The sequence below is a fragment of the Chiloscyllium plagiosum genome, unplaced genomic scaffold, assembly GCF_037043375.1.
Source record: "Chiloscyllium plagiosum isolate Xiang-an unplaced genomic scaffold, Cpla_swu_hap1 HiC_scaffold_34, whole genome shotgun sequence".
NCBI lineage: Eukaryota > Metazoa > Chordata > Chondrichthyes > Orectolobiformes > Hemiscylliidae > Chiloscyllium > Chiloscyllium plagiosum.
In genome coordinates this window covers 27,103,666-27,126,341 of record NW_028270172.1, presented here as the reverse complement: position 1 = coordinate 27,126,341, position 22,676 = coordinate 27,103,666, and the positions used below count along the sequence as shown (strand labels likewise).

General features: G+C 42.4%; 1 protein-coding gene and 1 long non-coding RNA gene across 3 annotated transcripts in view; one reads left to right on the top strand and one right to left on the bottom strand.

The window, feature by feature from the left end:
* Positions 1-10,264: 10,264 nt before the first annotated feature.
* Positions 10,265-15,746, bottom strand: LOC122564291 (uncharacterized). Of its 2 annotated transcripts, XR_015752847.1 has the most exons (4): positions 15,602-15,746; positions 14,807-15,179; positions 14,212-14,321; positions 10,265-11,631 (listed from the first exon to the last, which is right to left on the bottom strand). It is a non-coding gene; the product is annotated as an uncharacterized LOC122564291 (long non-coding RNA). The 2 variants fall into 2 exon arrangements; XR_006315862.2 differs by having other exon boundaries at positions 14,807-15,746.
* A 137-nt stretch (positions 15,747-15,883) lies between these two features.
* The window catches only part of capn7 (calpain 7), a 52,152-nt gene continuing 45,359 nt past the window's right edge, over positions 15,884-22,676 (top strand). The window contains exons 1-4 of the mRNA XM_043719266.2: positions 15,884-16,047; positions 18,260-18,368; positions 18,582-18,745; positions 18,880-18,947. Coding sequence (XP_043575201.2) covers positions 15,946-16,047; positions 18,260-18,368; positions 18,582-18,745; positions 18,880-18,947 — 443 coding nt within the window. The 5' untranslated portion in view covers positions 15,884-15,945. The remainder of the gene's footprint in view (positions 16,048-18,259; positions 18,369-18,581; positions 18,746-18,879; positions 18,948-22,676) is intronic.

Sequence of the window (22,676 nt, the reverse complement as noted above, 5' to 3'; positions counted from 1 at the left end):
GTTTTTTTAAAAATTGAAATCAAATTTCACCTGGGTTCCTAGAACATTATCTGGGTCTCTGAATTAATTGTCCAGTGATAATCCCATTCAGCCATTGCCTCCCCATATTCACTGATGTTGACCTTCTCCACAACATCATTGGACACTAGAATCAAGGAATTAACTTCCCTGGCTGCCTGCTACCATTCCCTCCTTGAAGGGTCCCTAGTCACACATTAGACAATGGTATCCCTAGTCCCAACTACATCCATTATTAATACCTCTATTAATATCACCCTCCATCACTGCTCAAACCTTTCTCTCTCTCTCTCTCTCCCTCCCCCCCCCCCCCCCCCCCCAATGGTTCATTTTTAAAATGTCTCAGATTCAGAGTAATCTTCTTTGGTGGAATGTATTTTTTGGAGACACAGCCTATCTTTAAGAAGGACAGGCTGGGGGAGCCAAGATGGCGGCGACCCAGCAAGTCTGAGTCTATAGTGCTCCTCCCAAGACTTGGACAAAGTGGGCCACCTGCCTCCACCACACTCACCAAATCATTTAAAATAGTTTTTACTTAATGTAATTAGTTGCTCAGTACTGAATTTAAACAGTCTAGTCTCCTGTAAAAATGACTAAAGGGAAGAGAGCCCGCAGTTCTCAGCAGGCAGGAACCCCTCCCCCACCCTCCCCAGCTGCAGCTGAGGCATACTCAGCTGCCCTGGGGGACTTACCTACGGTGGCGAGCCACGTGGAAATAATTTCCAAACTTGATGCAAAGATTGAGCCTTTATCGAAGAGTCCCGGAGCAGATGGAATTCACTCTCGGCCGCACTACAAAAGCACGACCGAGACATCGAAGAAATCGAGTGCCAAGTCGGAGGGGCGGAGCTAAAGGCCGCGAACTCCGAGACTACAGCAGAATCGGCCGTGGATTGGGTCCGGACTCTCGAACAGCGAGTCCGGAAGTTAGAGAAAAAATATTCGTTTGCTGGGCCTTCCCGAACGGGAAGAGGAAGGCCAGCCTACAGCGTTCCTCGAGCAGTGGCTTCCACAGCTTTTAAATCTGGAGGCTGGATCAGGCCAGGTAAGGGTGGAATGGGCCTACCGGGTTGCAATACACGGGCCCGGCTCGAACCAGCGCCCCCGCCCGGTCCTGTTCTGGCTGCAGAGCTACAAGGAGAGGTAGGTGCTCTTAGAAGCTTCCAGAAATCTTGGGAAAGATCCCCAAGCCATGATTATAAAGGATCCAAGATTATGTTATTCCAGGAATCTTCCCCAGCTTTGGTCCGAAAGAGGAAGGCGTTTAATGAAGCGAAGAAGCGTTTAAGGGACTTAAACAATCAGTACTCCTTGTGCTACCCAGCAACGCTATGGTTTAGCCATGAAGGGTGCATGTACAGCTTCGGATGGCCAGAGAAGGCCAAGGAATTTTTGGACTCTCTTAGATAAATTGTAAGAGTTAATTGATGTTGTTTTGCCCTCCCCCCACCCAGGTTTACCCCCTTTTATTATCCCTTTCATTACCTTACTGTTTAATATTATCTCCGGGGAGTGGGGAGAGGGTTTTTTTATTTGTTCTTCACTTAGCGATATTCTGCCCCCTTTTTTATATACATATAGGCCAGGGGGTCTAGTTAATGTAGGTGGGGGGAGGTGGTTACCTTATCCTATTTTATTTCTGTCTTTAGGAGTGGGGTTGTTTTTCCCTGTTATTTTGTATTACTAATTTAATTATTATTTGTTTAATTATTATTTGTTGAGACTGTAATTTTATAGTTATCTATGTTCATACATGGTATTAACATTACCAAATATATCCAGGTGTTGGTGTGGGGTGGGGGGGGGGGGGCGGTAGGGTACTCACTATTAACTCTAGCTCTGTAGAATATTTGAATTTTCTTAATCCTATCATGGGGTGCCTGGGTCAAGGGTGGGGCACTGGTTGGGAGAGGATACGATGGGCTTTTGGAAAGGAAGTGATGCCCCTGGGAACAAGGGGGAAAATCTCCATGAAAATACATTTTTTTTTATTTAGAAATAGTTTTTTATTATGTTGATGTGAGTGTATTAAAGAGCCTTTATTTTTGTGAATTTTATATGCTCTATGTTCGGGATGTTCTCAATAGGGTTTCTTCTCCCGTGAGGTCTCGGACTTGCCCGGATGATTATGGTTAATCAGTCGGTTAAATGGTGCACCTGAAATGTCAAGGGAAGTAATTCACCAATCAAAAGGAAGAAAATATTATCAAACCTCAAGAAAGACAGGGTTGATTTAGCTCTCCTACAGGAGACACACTTGTTGGATAAAGAACACTTGAAATTAAGACAGGGTGGATTTGATCAGGCCTTCTTTTCTTCCTTCAGTTCAAAAAGTAGGGGAGTTGTTATCCTTATTTGGAAGAATCTTCCTTTCAAAATCCTAAATCAGATAAAAGACGAATCTGGACGATATATTCTGATTAAAGCTCTTATAAATGGAGAGGAATATGGGATCTTAAATCTGTATTGTCCCTCGGCACATCCTTTTAAGTTTATAATGGAAACCTTCTCAAAATTGATGGCTCTCGGTGCTCGTCATACAATTATAGGGGGAAGATTTTAAGTGTATTATGGATCCGGAAATAGATAGGATTCCCAAGCGTACTGCAGGAGTATCCCCCCGATCCAGACAATTGGTGGATTTGAACAAAGAACTAGGACTATTAGATGCATGGAGATTTTTCTTTTTACTCCAATCCACATAAATGTCATACCAGAATTGATATGTTTGTTGCCCACTCGATTTTTTAAAATTCCATATCATCCTGTAAAATAGGTAGTATAACAATTTCTGATCACGCTGCTGTATATATGGAAATCAAGGCGAGGAACAATGATGAGACATCCCCCCAGCATTGGCGTATGGATTCCTTTCTGATGAAAGATAATAAATTTGTAAAGTACTTCTCTCAAGAATTTAAAACTTTTTCAGAAATTAATTCAGGTACGGCTAGCAACCCATCAATGATGTGGGAGACCATCAAAGTTTACGCGTGAGGTTTGATAATTTCATATTCAGTGACCCAGAAAAAATTAAAGGGAGAACAACAGCGTCTGCTCGAAGCTCGCTTAAAAGCAGCTGAAACGGCAGACCCTGACAGATGTTCTATTATCAAATTACAAAGGATTACGGCCCTTAGGACAGCTCTGAATACCACGCTTATCCAAATGGCTAAGAGGGAAATATTATTTGCAAAACAAAGGTTATATGAATTTGGCGACAAACCTGGTAGATACTTAGCGTTTCTCGCAAAGATAAAAAAGGCCCCTCAAACTATCACATCTATCAAGGAAAGTGCAGGTACTCTGACTCATGATCATAAAAGGATTAACGCAATCTTTAGAAAATTTTATTTTGATTTATATAAATCACAGGATTGCGAAGATAGAGCTCGGAGGATGCAGTCATTTTTTAAAAACCTGACCTTTCCAGGCCTAACTCCGGAACCTGTATTGGTCCTGAATGTTCCCTTAACAAGCTAAGAAATACTTGACGCAATCAGGCAAACTTCAGAGCGGTAAGGCACCTGGCCCAGATGGCTTTCAAGCTGAATTCTATAAAGAATTTATAGGAATATTAGCTGGTCCACTTATGGACGTACATAACTACTCATACAGTCAGGGCTGTCTCCCGCCTTTGCTGAAAGAGGCAAATATCTCTCTTATTGTCAAAAAAGGAAAGGACCCAGAAGATTGTGTGTCATACAGACCAATATCCTTGCTAAATGTAGATTTTAAAATCCTTTCTAAAACATTAGCATTGAGGCTAGAAAGGGTATTGCCATACATCATAAAGGAGGATCAGATGGGGTTTATTAAGGGCCGTAGATCATCCAATAATGTCAGAAGGGTTTTGAATGTGATTCAAGCCTGTCATCAGGGAAAGATACCAGGAGTAGTAGTATCATTAGACGCAGAAAAGGCATTCAACAGGGTTGAATGGTCATATCTGTTTTAGACATTGGAAAGGTTTGGCGTTGGAAAGGTGTTTACCAAATGGGTCTCAACACTGTATAATGATCCCAAAGCAGTTGTGATTACCAATGGATTAGGCTTGGATAGCTTCAGTGTGGATAGGGGCTGCCGTCAGGGATGTCCTCTCTTGCCATTGCTATTTACGCTAATAATTGAGCCACTAGCAGAAGCTATATGGGCTGACCCTAATATAACAGCCCCAAGGATTGGTACAGGTAAACATAAAATTAGCCTTTATGCAGATGATGTTCTTCTATTTCTCAGTAACCCCCTGATGTCCGTGCCTCGCTTAATCGAAGTATTAATACATTTAGTGTATTTTCAGGCTATAAAATTAATTTTTCAAAATTGGAGGCTATGCCAATGGGTGGCCTTGCTAGTATATCCTACCTATTGGACGGGTCCCACTTTCCCTTTTGGTGGTCCCTGGAGGGTCTCTTATATTTAGGCATTTTTAATCACCCCAGTATTAGGCCAGTTGTACAAGGCTAATTTTGTGCATTTACTGGAGAGGATAAGGCAGGACCCTCCAGCGATGGGGAGACCTTCCAAATTCCTGGTTAGGCAGAATAGCACTAATTAAAATGAATGTCCTGTCCCGTCTCCTATACCCTATGAGAATGCTTCCAATGATGCTGCCGAAATTGGCACTACGCAAATAGTATGGCTGGCTGGGTTCCTTCATGTGGAATCATAGACGGCCCCTCATTAAGCTGAAGAAGCTACAGCTTCCACAGGCATGGGGAGGACTAGATTTTCCAGATTTTAGGAAATATCAGTTAAGTTCCTTATTAAGCTAGATAGCCGATTGGGTCTTGTCTGACTCGCAATCAATCTGGCTGGACATCGAGGCTTCTCAAGTAAAATGCCCACTTATTAACCTCTTATTTTCAGACAAGAGGAAAATCATCACAGATCACTGTAAAAACCCTATAATACTAAATACAATTAAAGCTTGGAATATAATGCAGCAAAATGAAGGCAATTCACATAAAACATCCCCCTATACTCTGATAGTAGGAGCATGGGAGTTTCAACCGGGGCTTACAGATGCCACTTTCAAACTCTGGAGATCCAGGGGTATCTCCTGTTTAGGAGATCTGTTTAAAGAAGGAGTCCTGACGTCTTTTGAACAGCTGCATCAGAAATTTGGATTACCTAATGGTGATCTCTTTCGATACTTCCAAATTCGAGATTACATACAGAAGAAGACTATGCTATTAGATAGTCTTTACAAATCAGACAGAGAACGCAGAGTGTTATGGCCAATGGGGGTATTTATCATTTATTACATGATGAAGTATCGGAAGATATGGACAATCTGCTTAAAACATAGATCAGTATTTGGGGCTGGAAATCTCTATAGAAATGTGGAATGACATTTGGGAAAATGCCAGAAAAATCTCCATCTGCAACAGAACTCAGGCCATTCAGTTGAAGATACTTCATAGGGCCCATATAGCACCGGACCAATTGGCAAAATTTAAGGCAGGAGCATCTCCAATGTGTACCAAATGTAAAATAGAGGTGGGCACTCTTGTGCATTGCTTATGGACCTGACATAAGATCCGTAGATATTGGACTAAAGTACCAAGTGCTCTGACAAAAATCTTAGGAACGGAAATTAGAGTGGATCCAGTATCTCTCCTTTTGGGCTTTTCGAACTTACCCTCCCTGGAAATGTACGGGAAGAGATTATTTTCCATTCTCTCTTTCTGTGCAAGGAAAAATATTTTTGTAAACTGGGTGGCTGAGGGCCCCCCTGGACTTTCGAATTGACACAGAATAATCATGGAATATATTCCTCTTGACTTCCTTACAAATATGGTGCACCAAAAAACCAAATTATTCCATAAAATATGGCAGCCCTTCTTGAATTACACAAATACAGATATTTCGGCCATCCTAACAAGGGCTTTTATTTAATTGAGATGGCGAACCTGGCTGGTCCGGGGCCCCTTGGGAGAGGAATCCTGCACGAATACAGGTTTTGTTATGATCTGATGTTAACGCAACCCAAACATGTATTTCACTACTCAGTTTCTGTGTTATCCGTCGTTTTTTTTCCTGAATAATGTAAGATATTTAATTATACACTCTGGTTAGTTGTAGGTTAGATTTGTAGTTAGTTGAGTTTTTTTTTCCTCGGTATCTCTTTTTTCTGTTTGATAGATTTGGGTTATTATTTGCTTAAGATTTAATTGTATGTCAGTGTTTATACTTGGGGTTTTTTTTATTTGTAAACTTGTAAAAACATGTTAAATTTTCAATAAAAATATCTATAAATAAAAAAGGACAGGCTGGCTGCCCCAGGTGATCTGTGAACAACGTTTTCTATGTTTGCCTTTTGAGAACAAAAGAAGCTGGAAATATTATGAGTTAAGAAGCAGCACAGAGTCGACATGGCCAGATGTTGCAATTGTTCAAACAAGGTGAATACATCAGGTTTGCACGTTCCCACTTCAATCTCAACAGACATAGACAAAATTGTGACTACTGTGTCCAAGAAATAGGCACACCAACTTTTAGATCAAAGAATCAAGTGTTATCCTCACACATTACTTATTTATTGGTCAACTATTGCAATGTAACAAAATTTGGACAGATCATATCATCAGTGAAGTTTAATGTTTAATATAATGAGTAGCATTGCAAAAATTTTAATTATGTTGAAATATGCCCCAAAATGTTTTCCAGCATCCGACTCCTCATGCCACCTGTTATAGACCAGAGCAAACCTCCTCAAAATATATCAAAGATTCACCTAGACCCTAACTTTTCTCTCACTTACAGGCAAGTGTAAGACACAGTGTTCCAGGTGCACTTCAATTGTGGTCAAATAACTAGGCTCTTAAGTAAACTCACTTTATTCTTACAATTAAGAATTATACACTTAAAATACAAAGAAAGAACCAAGAATTAGTATATTTTTACTGGAAAACTTAACAGAATAATAGATTTAACTACTAAACAGAAACAGAAACCCTGTCCCAAGCTAGTAACATCCCCCAAACATAAACACACCCTTGCCAAAGACAAATTCAGTAAAATAGATTGTCTCATATGCAGTATTCCTGCAGTCCAAGAGAAAAGAACACCAAGATAAAATGCGGGCAGAGAGAGAGAGTTCAAGCTGTTTGCTGTAGCCAAGAGAGATGTATAGCAGCTTCCACAACCAATTTCAAAACCTCAACTGAAAACTAAATTAAAACCCTGGTTCTCTGGTAACCTGACTCCACCCATTCCTGCTGCTTCTATTGTTCTAACTTCAAGGAAAAACAGGGTGTCACAAGCTGTTTACTTTATTAGCGCCAAAGAGACAACTCACTACTTCTGGCTCAAAAACTCCCTTCAGAAAAAAAAGGTCAAAATACACCTCTTCAAGCTATAATGTTATCACACACCAAGTTTGGATTACGGTCTGACAGATATTTGCTTTGTAGTTCTAGAGTATTTAGCCTCTACTTGTGACTTGTATTACCTCTATTCGGTCTCTGTTCAATGTGGGATTATTGTGGGTTTGTTTCTCTTTGTTTTGTGTCTATTAGTCCAGTTTTATCAAGCTTTGAGGGAAAACTAGATGAGTATGTGAGTAGAAAGGAATATAAAGGTAAAGTGATTGATTTAGGTGAAGTAACCTGGAAAAACCTCATGAGGTCCATAAACTCCTTGTGGTAAATTACTAGTTTCTGTGTTGTTACTTCTCTAGCCCCAACGTCTACAGGGCAACAGGGGAGGAATGGTGGCGGGGATGTGAAGGGTCAGAGAGGCTGGAGACTTTTGGTGTGTTCATATTGGGGGGTGAATAGCTCAAACGATTGCAGGGGTTTAATTACGTAGAAGTTGTTGTGTAAGGTAATTGTTCTATGAGCATTAATGTCAGAGACTGCATTAAGTTCCATCCAATCTGATGATATCATAAGGACTTGAGTGGGGAAAAGCAGAATATCTTAGTATCTGTAGCAGGAAGATGTATAAATTCATCTTCTCATTGACTGAATTACAATGTTTAATTTACAAATGTAACTTGTACCTTAATTCTGATCAGGCAAGAAACCATATCTTAATAAGGAAAACACCCTGTTATCATTAAGATTTACTCGTGGTTCTCTTCCACCACTATAATCTAAGTAAATCGTTAAAGCCAGTCAAGGAAATTGGATAGTTACAAACTATCTCGGCCACAAGCTGGTGGTAGTTGGTGTCACTACAAACACAACGTGGTAACAGTGATAGGCATCGTTTCTCAATAATACATTAAAGTGTAAAATCACACAACACCAGGTTTTGTCCAACAGGTTTATTTGGAAGTACTAGCTTTCGGATCGCTGTTCCTTCATCAGGTAGCTGTGGAGCAGGGTCATAAGGCACATGATTTAAATTCAAAAGAAAACATCGTCATGCATGCAACTATAACATAGTGTCGTGTGATTTTTAACTTTGTCCACCCCAGTTCAACACAGGCACTTCCACATAACGGTAACGTGGGAATTCTGGTGGGCTCAGTAGCAAAGAATTTCAATGGACTTAGGATCAGTACTGACACTGGCAGCTTTAAAGACTTTGCAACTATATAAAAGGCTGTAGCTGCAGCAGCTGAATAATCAAATAAATTGCAGACAAACACATGGAAAGATTAATAAAGGAAAAACAAAAGGGCATTTAGTGGTAAAGCTTTCACTTCAGGTTTTGTGAAAAAGTACAAAAGCAAGTGCAGGCTAGACATTAGTCAGACCTGACAAATATAGATTCCACTGGGAAGCAAAGTTAAAAATCACACAACACAAGGTTTTGTCCAACAGGTTTATTTGGAAGTATTAGCTTTCGGATCGCTGTTCCTTCATCAGGTAGCTGTGGAGCAGGATCATAAGACTTGCTATGCATTTCCAGCACCACTCTAATCTTGAGTCTAATCTCTAGCATCTGCAGTCTTCACTTTCGCCCAGGTTATAGTCCAACAGGTTTATTTGGAAGCACTAGTTTTTGGAGCGCTGCTCCTTCATCAGGTGGTTGTGGAGTATATGGTAGTTGGGAAGTAACAATCGGTACAAACAGTTCAGAGGTTCAGCTAAGAAGGTAGCAAGGATCGGAACTCTAAAATAAAACACAGGGCAACAGCTTTTCATTGTGGGCCAAGAGAAAGTATTCTTAGTCCTTTCGACGGCAATCAGTGTTGGAAAGGCACTGACTGATTGGATACAGCCATTCTGGCCTGTCTTCAACTGCCTGATAGTCAGTCTGCAGAAGTTCACACTGAATACAGCTAAATTCTGAGGCAGGCAGCCCCAATAAAGACAATTAAATCTGGATGTGAAACTTGCAAGCTGTTTGCCAATCTAAATTGCCCTGCCCATCCTGGAGTGTTACAATTACCCTCAAGGATTTATGATATTTGCTGGTGTCTTAGTTCCCCTAAACTTATTGACCTTTGCTTCCTGGTTTGTTTGCTGTGTTTCCTTCATTTCTAATCTGAGTTGAGATGTAATTGTCTCCAGACATTTGAAAACATCACTGAAGATACACAACTGCACTTTCTCATTTAAGTAGACATTAGTTGCCATTAATCAAATAAATTGTACTTGATTAATAAACTGAAGACAAGCTGTTAGGGCAACAGCAGACAGTACATTGAGGATTGCCAAATGCACGGCACAGATTCCATTCCTTTCCAAACACAGTTTTGGGTGAAAGCACCATTATTTGACAACCCAGTGAAAGCTGTGTGGAAATGATCCAATTTGTGTGCACAATCTGTTTCCACAGAACTTTAGCAAAGTGGATTGTCACAGCAGATTGCTGTGCGTGTGTATATTCATGAGCTTCTTTTGGAGTTGCATGAAACAGGAAAAACATAAATATGTTCGTTTGACTTTGGCTGATTGGAGGATTGCAAACCCATGTAGGTCCGCTTTTCTTGTATCATATAACTCAAACATGCCACAACAAATATCCTGGCAGTTTTTCTCAAAGTAAGAAATAATTTACATTCATATTGCACCTTTTAATTTTGAGGCTGTCTGAGTGTTCTCTGCAATCGATTAAATACTTTAAATATGGTCACTGTTGGAGTGGAAGGAACAGAGATCTATAATATCAAGATAGTGATTTTGATGCTGTCAGTATTTCTCTTACTGGGAGAAGACATTGTCCGCCATGCATCTGCCTGCTTTTAAATCACATTGCGTCTCTGGGTATATTCTGTGGGCTAGTCAATGGATCCTCATTAGAATGACTCTGACCATCAGTCATATTGAGGAGTGAAATCCCCTTGGTTGCCACCACTCTTCGACAACATAATAATGTTTATGTCACACTTCTCCAGCAGGGTCAGAGACTTTTCTCCAGCAGAGCAGCAGGAAGACTTGGATGTTTGACAAGAGATGACACTTCCTTGTTACTGGACAGTCGATGGCCTTTTGGAGCTCAGGTAATAAGATCTCTTCACCAAGCCCATTTATGACAGATTACAGTGTTATAGACTAGGCCAGACCACTCAAAACATTCTTAAGCAGGCAGCCCAGACCATAACTTTGCAATTTGTTTTGCTAAGTCTACAGTGAAAATTACCCGGAGTAAGCTAGAGAGGTTGACTAACAGGTTTTAAAACAGATAAAAATTTATTCACAAAATTACATAATTAACCACGAAGAACAGAATAAAGAACACCTATAGAACTCGGTTTATCCAAACTAGACTTAATTATGATGTTCTGAATATCCACAACAGTCCCACTAAGCAAACTCCCCTAAAATACAGTTTAAAAAATGGAACAGCTGCTTACAGGTTGAAGTTAGAAGAGCAGCTGGTGGTGATGGGGGAGACAGGAGGGCTATCGCAACCACGTTTGAAACCTTTCTGGACCTAGCGAGAGTAGATCACCGTACAGGATGGCAATATTACTGTGGTGATTGTTCTGTGTAAAGGTCACCGCCAGATACTGGCTGAATTCTACTAGGATCGTCCAAGGGTTTTCAAGATGAAAATGCTAGCAAGAAGCTAATTCTGGTTGTCAGGGTTGGATGCCAACATATCTATATTGGTGGGGCAGGGCCTAGAGTACCAACACGCACAGAAACTGACACCACATTGTGGGATCGGACGAGTAAACCCTGGACTTGACTGCATATCGACTGCTGGTCCTTTCATGGGCTCAATGTTCCTGGTCATTGTAGAAGGCCATTCAAAGTGGTTGAACATGCATAAAGTTCATTCAGCAAACTAAAAGTTGATGACTGTGAAGCTGCGAGCATCGTTCGCGATACACAGACTCCCAGAAGTAGGGGTTATGAACAATGGGATGTTATTTACCAGCAGGAAATTCGAATATTTCCTCAGGTCCAATGGCATTTGGCACATTAGGACAGCTCCCATACCATCTGTCATCTCATGGCCTAGTGGATAGAGCAGTCCGAATATTGAAGGTAGGGTTAAAGAAGCAGCCTACCGCATCACCTGATACCAAATTGTCCTGGTTCCTGTTTAATTATAGGACCATTTCGCACACAACAACCGGTATAGCTCCAGTGGAGTTGCTGATGGGGAAAAGACTCTGCACCAGGTTAAAACTGATGTTCCCAGGCCTGTGGGGGGAGAGGGGTTGAAATAGCAACAGGAATACCAACACCGGCCACATGCCTCCTGTAAGTGAGAGAGAGAGAATTTAATTCAGGGGATGAAGCTTGGTGCCAGAACCAGTGGGTACAAGACGAGGTTGATTCAAGGTCAGGTCCCATGACTTGAGTAAGTGATACAGTCCTGAACAAATATGTGGATTGCCTTAAAGCCACATCGGTGATTTTCCTGGTGGTGGAACAGAAATAAATTTATTTTTTAAAAAAGAAAAAAAAATAGCAATTAGAATCTCCTCAGTTCAGGGGACTGACTCCCAGTTGGCTAGCCATAGCTAGTGTACTGCGCCCAAATAAATAAAGGGTGACTTGGGGAAGGGATACTTGTCTCTGTGCAGTTATCCTGTAGGCACAGTACCTTCTGCAAAACTGCCTTGACTAACATGGAACTGTGATGTGTTTTATGATTAAAAGACAGATTGTAAGCCAAATGAGATGCATTCAATGACAGTAGCCATTTCTGAAATTTGAGTCATGAACAAATTTATGTGCCTGTTTCCCTTTCTTTACCAAATGCAGTTACAGCAGCTTTGTAGATGACTGCAAGAGATCTCTATACTTCATTAACATTCCCTGATTTGACCCCACAAGGAAGGAGTGGCCTGAGATTTCCATAATTTGTCATCATCATCTGTGTATGAAAGGTTGATGCATAGAATGACATTGTAGATAGACTTGTGCATTTTCTGTGACAAACAAGTGATCATTATCACAATCTGCACTGCGATATATGCAACTGTAAACAATGCTAGACAGATTACAGGTTCTGGTGATTATCCAGTCAAGTCATTGTCAGTGTTCAAAAGATGACACTTTGTTCTCATGTCTGCACTGGAAGACGGTGCTGGTGATACAGAGTCTATGTTGCGCACAAAATTCCGGAAGCTGCTGCCCATTTTCATTCAACTTGTCAACACTATGACGATTAAGGCATGTTTGCCATTAAACACAACCTGATTCCCAACTTTTGTGTTAAAGTCCCCCAGCCACAAGCATAGTATGTGAGTTTTGATTTGCTTGCAGACCACCCTCTCTTGCCGAACCATTGCAGAGCTGAGAGAAAGCATTATTGGGGAGTCTGAAATTATAGGTCATGGGAATTGCACATCTTCAGAATTTGGAGGTCATGAGAGAATGTGACAATTAATTTGGAGCAGCATCAGGGGCCTCAAAAGTCCAGAGAAGTGAGATAGGGAGATTAAGGAATGAGAGCTTGGGAAAGATGAAAACTGGGAGTTAGTAGATGCAGCCAGAGGTTGGAGAATTGGAGATGGAAGATCTGGGGAGAGGATGCCACTGGGAACTCACACAACTTTATGGTTGCCTCAGGAATTCTGCTCTGAAACTTTGTTCATACATTCCTTTGTTATTTTTGGATTCGGCTATCACATTGTTGTAGAGGTCATCTTCCCATCTTTCACTCTACATAAACTTGAGTACAGAGTTGAAAGTGTGTTGCTGGAAAAGCACCAGCAGGTCAGGCAGCATCCAAGGAGCAGGAAAATCAACATTTCGGGCCGGACCCCTCCATCAGGAATGACTTAATTTTGGTCTTTAAAAGAGGAGGCCATCTGGTGTGTTCGGTGGTGGAACAGGCCCTCCTGAGAGCAGATGCGGCAGAAGCAGAGGAATTGGGAATACAGGATAGCATTTTTGCAGGAGGTAGGGTGGGAGGAGGTGTAATCCAGGTAGCTGTGGGAGTCAGTGGGTTTGTAGAAAATGTCAGTGTTGAGTTGGTCCTCGGGGATGAAGATGGAGAGGTCTAGGAAGGGGAGGGAGGTATAAACTTGAGTACAGCCATACCAATTGTGCCTGTTTCCTAACTCACAGCAAATGTAGTTCAGCTATCACACTGGTGCTTGCTGACCTGATAGCTCCCAATCTGGCAGTGCCTTGATTTTCAAATTCTCATTGTTTTCAAATCACTTCACAATTTCACTCTTTCCTACATCTGTAACCTTGCCTAGCCTTCTAACCCTCCAACTTGGGCACTACTTCATTTTGGGCATTACTGTTTTGCATCACTCAGGTCTTAAGAGATCAAGACACTGTTCTGTGCAATTCCCTCCGAAAACCTGTCTACCACGCAATCTCACACTCCTTCTTCTCACACTCCTTCTTTAAGTCACTACTTAAAACTTACCACTTTGATCAAGGCTTTTGGACATATTCCTAATATGTCTTCATATAATTCAGTGCCATGTAAGTTTAATAATACTGCTATCAAACATTTTGCTTTTGTTTTACTGCATACAGCCTCTGTATAAACATATATTGTTGTCAAGAAGGGGACTAGGGTTTTGGGCACAAGCAGCTTAAGAAAGGTGGAGGCAGGCAATAAAACTTCCTGCAAAACCATGAGCTGCAGAAACAAGTTCATGAGTGGAAGAAGTACTGAAAGAGGAGCAATCATTGAAAGGCTAGGTGAAACCTGAATACCTTACTGTTGAAGAGGGGGGGGTCAGTTCACTTAATTGGCTCAACGGCTGGTTTGCAATACTGAGTGACACCAATTCCCACACCAGGTCAGGTTATCATGAAGGACTGGGTTCAATTCCCACACCAGGTCAGGTTATCATGAAGGACTCACCTTCTCAACCTATCCCCTCATCTGAGGCATGGTGATCCTCATGTTAAATGCTTCTCTCCAGTGAGGGAGCAGCCCTGTGGTCCAGTAGGATTATGGTGCTTTTACCTTAACTGTTTAAAAAAAAAGTAAAAAGCAATTTTCACTTTTGAAAATTATGCATTTCTTTCTGGAAATAGGGTACAGAATTCAAGCATTCTCAACTGTAAAAACAAGTGGAAGACAAGAGGCAGATTCTTGAATTGTGAGTTATTAAATCACAGTATTCCTTAACCACATGTGGTAAATGTGGTACATAAGAAACAAATGAAATAGGAGTTTACCGTAAGGGCGGGGATTTCAGAGTGAATATAAGCAGCTTAAACTTACAAGGAGGATATTAGTGCTTACATCTATTGCAATTAGCCTATTGTCAGATTATTATACTACTGTTGTGCATGAGAAACCTACATTACAACTGGTTTCAGTCAATTAACAGACATTAGTGGTGGAATTAAATATCGGCACATTTCTGCTATTCCACCCTTAGTTGTTTTCATAATTTTTTGATGACTGGCATTCTGCTACTCACAGAACAAAAGCACAGCAGGGGACCCACCTGCTTTAAGGTAAATACAATAACATCCGAAGAAGTCAATCGTGTGACAAGATATCACAATCATGCACCACATGGTTAAAACATCATAAGACCCAGGATCCAGGAATAATTCCAGCCAGAATGCAGAACTATCGAATGGACAGGCAGGCAGTGCTTTAGTTTAAAATCTTATAGAATGGCTGGGAGGATTCTTGTGGAACGGTAGTAGTACATGTAGATGGTGTGTCCCTTCCTCCACACCAGAAAGCCTGAGATCATAATCCTACCTTTGCTAGAGGTGTGTCGTGACATATCTGGTTGGTTTAAACATATCCATACACTTGAAGTGCCTTCGACTGCAGCAATCAGAACTGCACCTGTCACTAGTATCAACCTGGATTGGAGTCATAAGAGTCATACAGATGTACAGCACAGAAACAGACCCTTTGGTCCAACTTGCCCATGACGACTGGAAATCCTAAATAAATCTAGTCCCATTTCCCAGTATTTGGTCCATATCTCGCTCAACCCTTCCTATTCATGTACCCGTCCAGATGTCTTTTAAATGTTGTAATTGTACCTGCCTCCAGCACTTCCTCTGGCAGCTCATTCCATACACACACATGCTCTGCAAGAAAAAGTTACCCATTGGGTCCCTTTTAAATCTTTCCCCCACCCCACCTTTGCCCTGTAATTTTTGGATTCCCCTAAACTGGGAAAAAGAACTTGCACTTTGTGGTTTATTCACATGCCCTTTTTGTCAACAACACCATTGGATATTTTCTAATCAACCTGTTCAGCAATGCTGCTACACACCTCTAGTGGGACTTGAACCTCCTGACCCAGGGGCTGGGATACTACCACTGCACCCCAACAGCCCTTACTGAGGTGAACATGCCTAATTTCAGTTTCATTTTGTCGACTGCTCCCTTCCTTTAAAATAGTAAATGTTTTTCATTCCTAATTTGGGAACAGCCTTGCCACCCTGCACCAGCCAATGAGGAAAGAGTCTCTGCTCATCACCATCCCCCATCCCCTCTCCAGGGGTCAACCGGAAGTGGAAGCAGTTGCTGTGACCCCGGGAGGCGGGCGGGTGGCGGCGGAGGACGGTGTTTCTCTCAGTCGCCGTGTCCCCGGGATAGAGGGGTGGCACTACCACCATGGACCCGAGTGCCCTAGAGCAGGACGCCGTCAGGTTTGCCCAGGTGGCGGTGAGGAACGATCAGAGCGGCCGCTTCAAGGAGGCCGTGTTTTATTACAAGGTGAGCGCCGGAGCCGGGTCGTCAGCACCCCCCACCCCCGGGGCCAGGGTCTGTCTCTGACCCCCCCACCCCCGGGGCCAGGATCTGTCTCTGACCCCCACCCCCGGGGCCAGGGTCTGTCTCTGACCCCCCCACCCCCGGGGCCAGGATCTGTCTCTGACCCCCACCCCCGGAGCCAGGGTCTGTCTCTGACCCCCACCCCCGGGGCCAGGGTCTGGCTCTGACCCCCACCCCCGGGGCCAGGGTCTGTCTCTGACCCCCCACCCCCGGGGCCAGGGTCTGTATCTGACCCCCCTCCCCCGGGCCAGGGTCTGCCTGTGACCCCCCCACCTCACCCCTGATGGCTAAGGTGTGTGGTGTGTGGGGCTCTGGCCTGATCTGTCACCTCCTGGGGGTTAGGGTCTCTCTGTGACTCCCCCAGTCCGGGAGCTACAGTCTGTCTGTCACTCACATCCCACCGTCAGGGTCTAGGGTTGATTTGTCACCACCCAGGGGTCAGGGTCTCTCTGTGACATGCCCCACCCCCGCACTCCAGGATCAGGGTCTATGTCACCCCGTAGGGGCCAGGTTCTGTCTTTGCTTCCCCCCCCCCCCCCCCTCCCACAATGTGGGGCCATGTTCTGATCTCTGATCTGTCACCTCTTAGGGGCTAGGGTCTCTATGTGACCCCCAGTCCGGGAGCTAGGGTCTGTCTGTCACACACACCCCACCCCCACCGGGGACCAGTAGTCTGTAGGTGCCCCCCCTTCCCCCGGGACAGGGTGCCTGTCGCCCCCCACCTCCCTGGGTATAGGGTCTGTCTTTCACAGTCCCCACCCCCCAGGTCTAGGATTGATCTGTCACTCCCCACCCCTGAAGAGGTGAGGGTCTGTCTATGACCCTCGGGAAGGAGAATGTCACAGCCCCCCCCCAACCACCACACCCCGGCTGGGAGAGGAAGGGGGCTGCCTGTTAGTGCCCATTTGTTGCAAATCTCTTGTTTGTCAAAGGGAAAGAGCTTTCAGTGACTGATTGCTAAAATCGTTTTGCTGGCATCTCAATTAAACTATGGCAGTGGTCAGAAGATTTCTCCCCTCGTAACTGCATTTGTCTGTTGCCTGCTGCTAAAAGCTAACGTTACTGGTTACAGTTAAGTCATTGATACAAGATGATACATTGATACAGATTTCATTTCTGTTCTCACGGAAGCAACCTTTCACTCTTGACTCAGTGGTAACACTCTGACCTCTGAGTCTGAAATAAGAGTTCAAATTCAGTCCGAACACTTTAAACATTCAATTGGATAGTGCGAATAATCAGGGTTGTTCATCCAAAGAGAACCTCAAATCTCCAGTTTGTGAGTTGGGAAATTTAAGTCCAGTCCATTAAATCCATGCCAACACATCGCCTTGCACAATCAACATCGTATGGTTCAACATTGACCACGGATTTTGGACTGGCACTGTAGACATGAAGAAAGGCGGCTCAGTGGTTAGCACTGTTCCCTCACAGCACCAGGGTCCCAGGTTTGATTCCAGCCTCAGGCGACTATCTGTGTGGAGTTTGCACATTCTCCCCGTGTTTGCGTGAGTTTCCTCTGGGTGCTCCGGTCTCCTCCCACGTGTGCTGGTCAGGTGAATTGGCCACGTTAAATTGCCCATAGTGTTAGGTGCATTAGTCAGAGGGAAATGGGTCTGAGTGGGTTACTCTTCGGATGGTCAATGTGGACTGGTTGGGACGAAGGGTCTGTTTTCACTGTAGGGAATTTAATTTTTTTTTAAAAAGGGATGTTGGGATTTCTGGATCTTGTGGCACACTTCTCGACTCTTGAAAATCTTTCCTGCCATCTTTTTCAGGCAGGGTTTGATGCCTATCCCAAGGCATTTGAAATGTGTAGCTTACTTGGCCATCGCATATGATTAAGAGTCAACCACATTGACCTGGGTCTAGATTTATGACACTCTTCAAGGAAAAACATGCCCAGATTTCTTGGCTGATGTTTAACGCACATCTACCTTCACCAGCACAATTCATCTGTTCATTACTTCATCTTTTGTGGGGATAGATTTTGTAAACATTCACTGCTACATTTCCTAGAAGTCAAAACTCTTCAAATATTTTGTGTTTGTGGATGGCAATGTAGAAATATAGCCATTCTTTTATTTCTGCTTGGAAGTTTGCATCAAGAAAGAACCAACTTCTGTGTCTACTAAAACCAGTATATATTTTGTAGGAAGCCGCTCAAGCATTAATATGCGCTGGCATCGCTGGCTCGAAGTTGGATGGTATTCAGGAGAAAATAACCGAGTACATGGACCGTGTGCAGGCTCTTTACTCTGCAGGTGAGTACAACTTGCATTAAGAGTATGAATAACTCATACTACATCATAGTATGGCTGACCAAAATAAATTGGGTCATGCACAGTGGAACTTGAAATGTGTTCTGGCATTTGGTTTTTAACCACAGATTTTTACAATGATGTTTTGAAAATGTATGTATTCTAAAATGGGGGAAAAAAATGTTCAGAGCTGTAAATTGTTCCATGTTTGCAAAGTTCAAGCACAGGCCCACAAAGGAGATCCTCTCAAATCAAAGCAGCAGATGGATCTAGAACGTGCACACTTCCTGGTCACGCAAGCATTCGATGAGGATGAGAAGGGCAATGCCGATGAAGCTGTGGAGCTGTACACTGAGGCTGTTGAATTGTGCCTGAACACTGTGAGTAAACTATAGAATCATAGACCAAATTGGAACATGAAAGTCTATGTTAAGTTGTATGTATGTGACCAAATGTACTTCAAGGATCAATTGGAGTAAAGAGTTAAGCATATACACTGTATATTTCATCCTAGGCTAATGAGACCTCTGATCAAACACTGCAGGGTAAATTGAAGCAATTAGCTCGACAAGCACTTGACAGGTGAGTCACTTTTTGCTCTCTGGCAGACCTACTTCTGAACTTGTCTACATATCGAAACAAAGAACAATTCCCTTTCAGGCAAACCTTGCATACAGAGCCTAAGAGTATTCTGAGTGGCTGCTGTACAACATTCTCTTTGATTGTAATACTGCACCTTAATCCCAAACAGCTAAAAAAAAATCACTATTCTGAGTAAGATATTATCTACTATTGAAATATAGCTCCAGTTACTGTTTTGCCAGGGATTGGTTTGGACACATTATTTCATCTGAGCTAGGACTATCCTAATAGGAATACAAGTCATATCAATACATTAGTTTGTTTTTATCTAGATGTAAACCCTGTACAATGCTCTGATCTCCTGAGTCCAAGTAGCGCCCTTCCTTACCTTGGCAAGGATCCTTGCTTGCTCTTCAGTGCATTCAGATATGACCAATTTCAGTCTGAAGTACCTCAGTTATGCTTGTGTATCATACTTGGTATGAAATATTTTTTGATTACCAGAGATGGCGAATTGAAGTCAGTTACATGCTGCTTCAACTTCTGTAAGAATAATGCATTTAGGTTAAAATAATTGAGACATAGCTTCTTGGAATGTTGTCCTGTAGGGATCATGTTTCTTTTGAAGAAACTAATCCTGTTAAGCTGTAATGTTATTTTGGTTTTAAGAACTTTTGTTGATTAAGTTATTTGATTTCCAACTACTTTATTGCAAATTAAATTTGGTTTTTAAAATGATCCATGAATTTGTGAAAGCAAGTTTGGATTAAAAATTTCTGTAGGGGCAAGCTCTAGGTGAGGCCTGTTTTCATTTTTATGAGGTGATGTTATCTCAGTATTACAGTGAAAATGTTTTACTGCAATAAGGGAGTAGCACTTTTTGGCAATGCATGTCCTTATACAGGTTGGGAAAGCAATGTCGTTTGGAGATGGGTACAACATTCCATTCCATCGATAAACATTTAGTAATGAAAGCCTTGCATTAACGTAGCATCTGTCTTGACCAATAGTCCGATTAGTGCTTTATAGTTTTTGAAATGTAGTGACTGTCAACAACAGCAGCTCATTTTCATGCAGTAAGTTCCACGTAAATAATCTGTTTTTCTGATGTTGATTGTTTCGCCCTACTCACTTAATGCTCGAGCATCAATACTTCCAAAACGTTCACAAACGTTAAAGATTTAATCCAGTTACTCAAAATCCCCAATTTACCTGCCTGACAAACACAGATTAACAAAGTACACTGACCAAGTTTCTGTGTTTAACAAGACATCACTCTTTATTTCAAATAGGTCAGTTCTAACCACTAGCGAGCAAATAAGCCTAGTCAATTTAAGTCTTAACTTAACCTCTATTCCTCCTTAAACCTCAACACACATGCAGATAGACTTGGACAAATAACAAAGAAATATTATGGATGGGAAAAAGGTATTAGAGTCATAGTGTTGTACAACACGGAAACAGACCCTTAGGTTCGACACATCCATGCCGAGCAGTTTTCCTAAATTAATCTAGTTGCATTTGCCAACATTTGACCTATATCCCTCTATATCCTTCATATTCATATATCCATCCAGATGTCTTTTAAATGTTGTTATTGTATCAGTTTCCACTGCTTCCTCTGGCCCCTCCTTCCATATATACACCACTCTCTGTGTGGAAAAGTTGCCCCTGAGTTCCCTTTTAAATCTTTCCCCTCTCAACTTAAATCTATGCCCTCTAGTTTTGGATTCTGCCCACCCCAAGAAAAAAAAACTTTGTCTATTCACCTTATCTATACCCCATGTTATTTCATTAACCTGTATAAGGTCACCCCTCAGCCTCCAATACTCCAGGGAAAATAGCCCCAGCTTATACTACCTCTCCCTATAGCACAAACCCTCCAACCCTGACAACAGCCTTGTAAATCTTTTCTGAACCCTTTCAAGTTTCACAACATCCTTCCTAAAACAGGGACACCAGAATTGCGCACAGTATTGCAAATGTCCTGTACAGCCACAACATGACTTCCCAACTCCTCTCTCAATGCACTGAACAATAAAGGCAAGCATACTAAACACTGCCTTCACTTCCCTATTTACCTGCGACTCCACTTTCAAAGAACTATGAACCTGCACTCCAAGGTCTCCTTGTTCACCAACACTTCCCAGGATCTTGAGAAATAAGGCAGGGCAGGTGACTGAGTCAGAGGGGGAGCCAGCAACCGTAATTGTATTAGTTTTAAAATAGTAATGGAAAAGGATAGACAGGATCCAAGTTCTAAATTGGAGGAAGGTCAACTTTACCGGTATTAAGCAAGAAACTTTAAATGTTGAGTGCAATTGTTCACAGGTAAAGGGACGAATGAAAAGTGGGAAACCTTCAAAAATGAGATAGGGTCCAGAAACAGTATGTTCCTCTTTGGGCTAAAGGCAAGTCTGGTAGGTGTAGGGAATGCTGGATGACTAGAGAAATTGAGGTTTTGGCCAAGGAAAAGAACGAAGCATACGTATAGACATTAGAGATTGAGTGAAACTCCACAACAGTATAAAGGCAGTAGAAGTATACGTAAGAGAGAAATCAGGAGGGCAAAAAGGGGACATGAGATAGCTTTGGCAAATAGGGGTTAATACATTAAAGACAAAAGGGTAACTAGAGAGAGAATAGGATCCCTCAAAGATCAGCCTGTACGTGGAACCACAGAAGATAGGGAAGATACTAAACAAGTATTTTGCATCAGTGTTTTCTGTGGAGAACGGCATGGAAGATGCAGAATGTGGGGGAGAAAGATGGTGACATCTTGAAAAATGCCCATATTATAGAGCAGGTGGTGCTGGATGTCTTGAAACACAGAAAGTTGGATAAATCCCAGGACCTGATGAGGTGTATCCAAGTACACTGGGAAGCTAGCAAAGTAATTGCTGGGTCCCTTGCTGCGATATTTGTGTCATCAAAGTCACAGGTGACGTATTGAAAGACTGAAGGTTGGCTAACAAGATGCTACTTTTTAAGAAAAGTGGTAAGGAAAAGCAACGGAATTATAGACCAGTGAGCCTGACATCGGTGGTGGGCAAGTTGTCGGAGGGAATCCTGAGGGACAGGATTTGCATCTATTTGGAAAGGCAACAACTGATTTGAGATAGTCAACATGGCTTTATGCGTGGGAAATCATGTCTCAAACTTGAGTGAGTTTTCTTTTGAAGAACCAACAAAGAGGATTGATGAGGGCGGAGTGGTGGACATGATCTATATGGATTTCAGTAAGGCATTTGACAAGATTCCTCATGGGAGACTGGTTAGCAAGGTTAGATTTCATGGAATACAAGGAGAACTAGCCATTTGGATACAGAACTGCCTCGAAGGTAGAAGACAGAGGGTGACGGTGGAGGGTTGTTTTTCAGACTGGAGAGCTGTGACTAGTGGAGTGCCACAAGGATCAGTGCTGGGTCCACTGCTTTTCGTCATTTATATAAATGATTTGGATGTGAACATAGGAGGTATTGTTAGTAAGTTTGCAGATGACACCAAAATTGGAGGTGTAGTGAACAGCGAAGAGGGTTACCTCAGATTACAACAGGATCTTGATCAGATGGACCAATGGACTGAGGAGTGACATGAAATTTAATTTAGATAAATGAGAGGTGCTGCATTTTGGAAAGGCAAATCAAGGGAGAACTTACGTACTTAATGGTAAGGTCCTGGGGAGTGTTGCTGAACAAAGAGATCTTGAAGTGCAGGTTCATAGTTCCT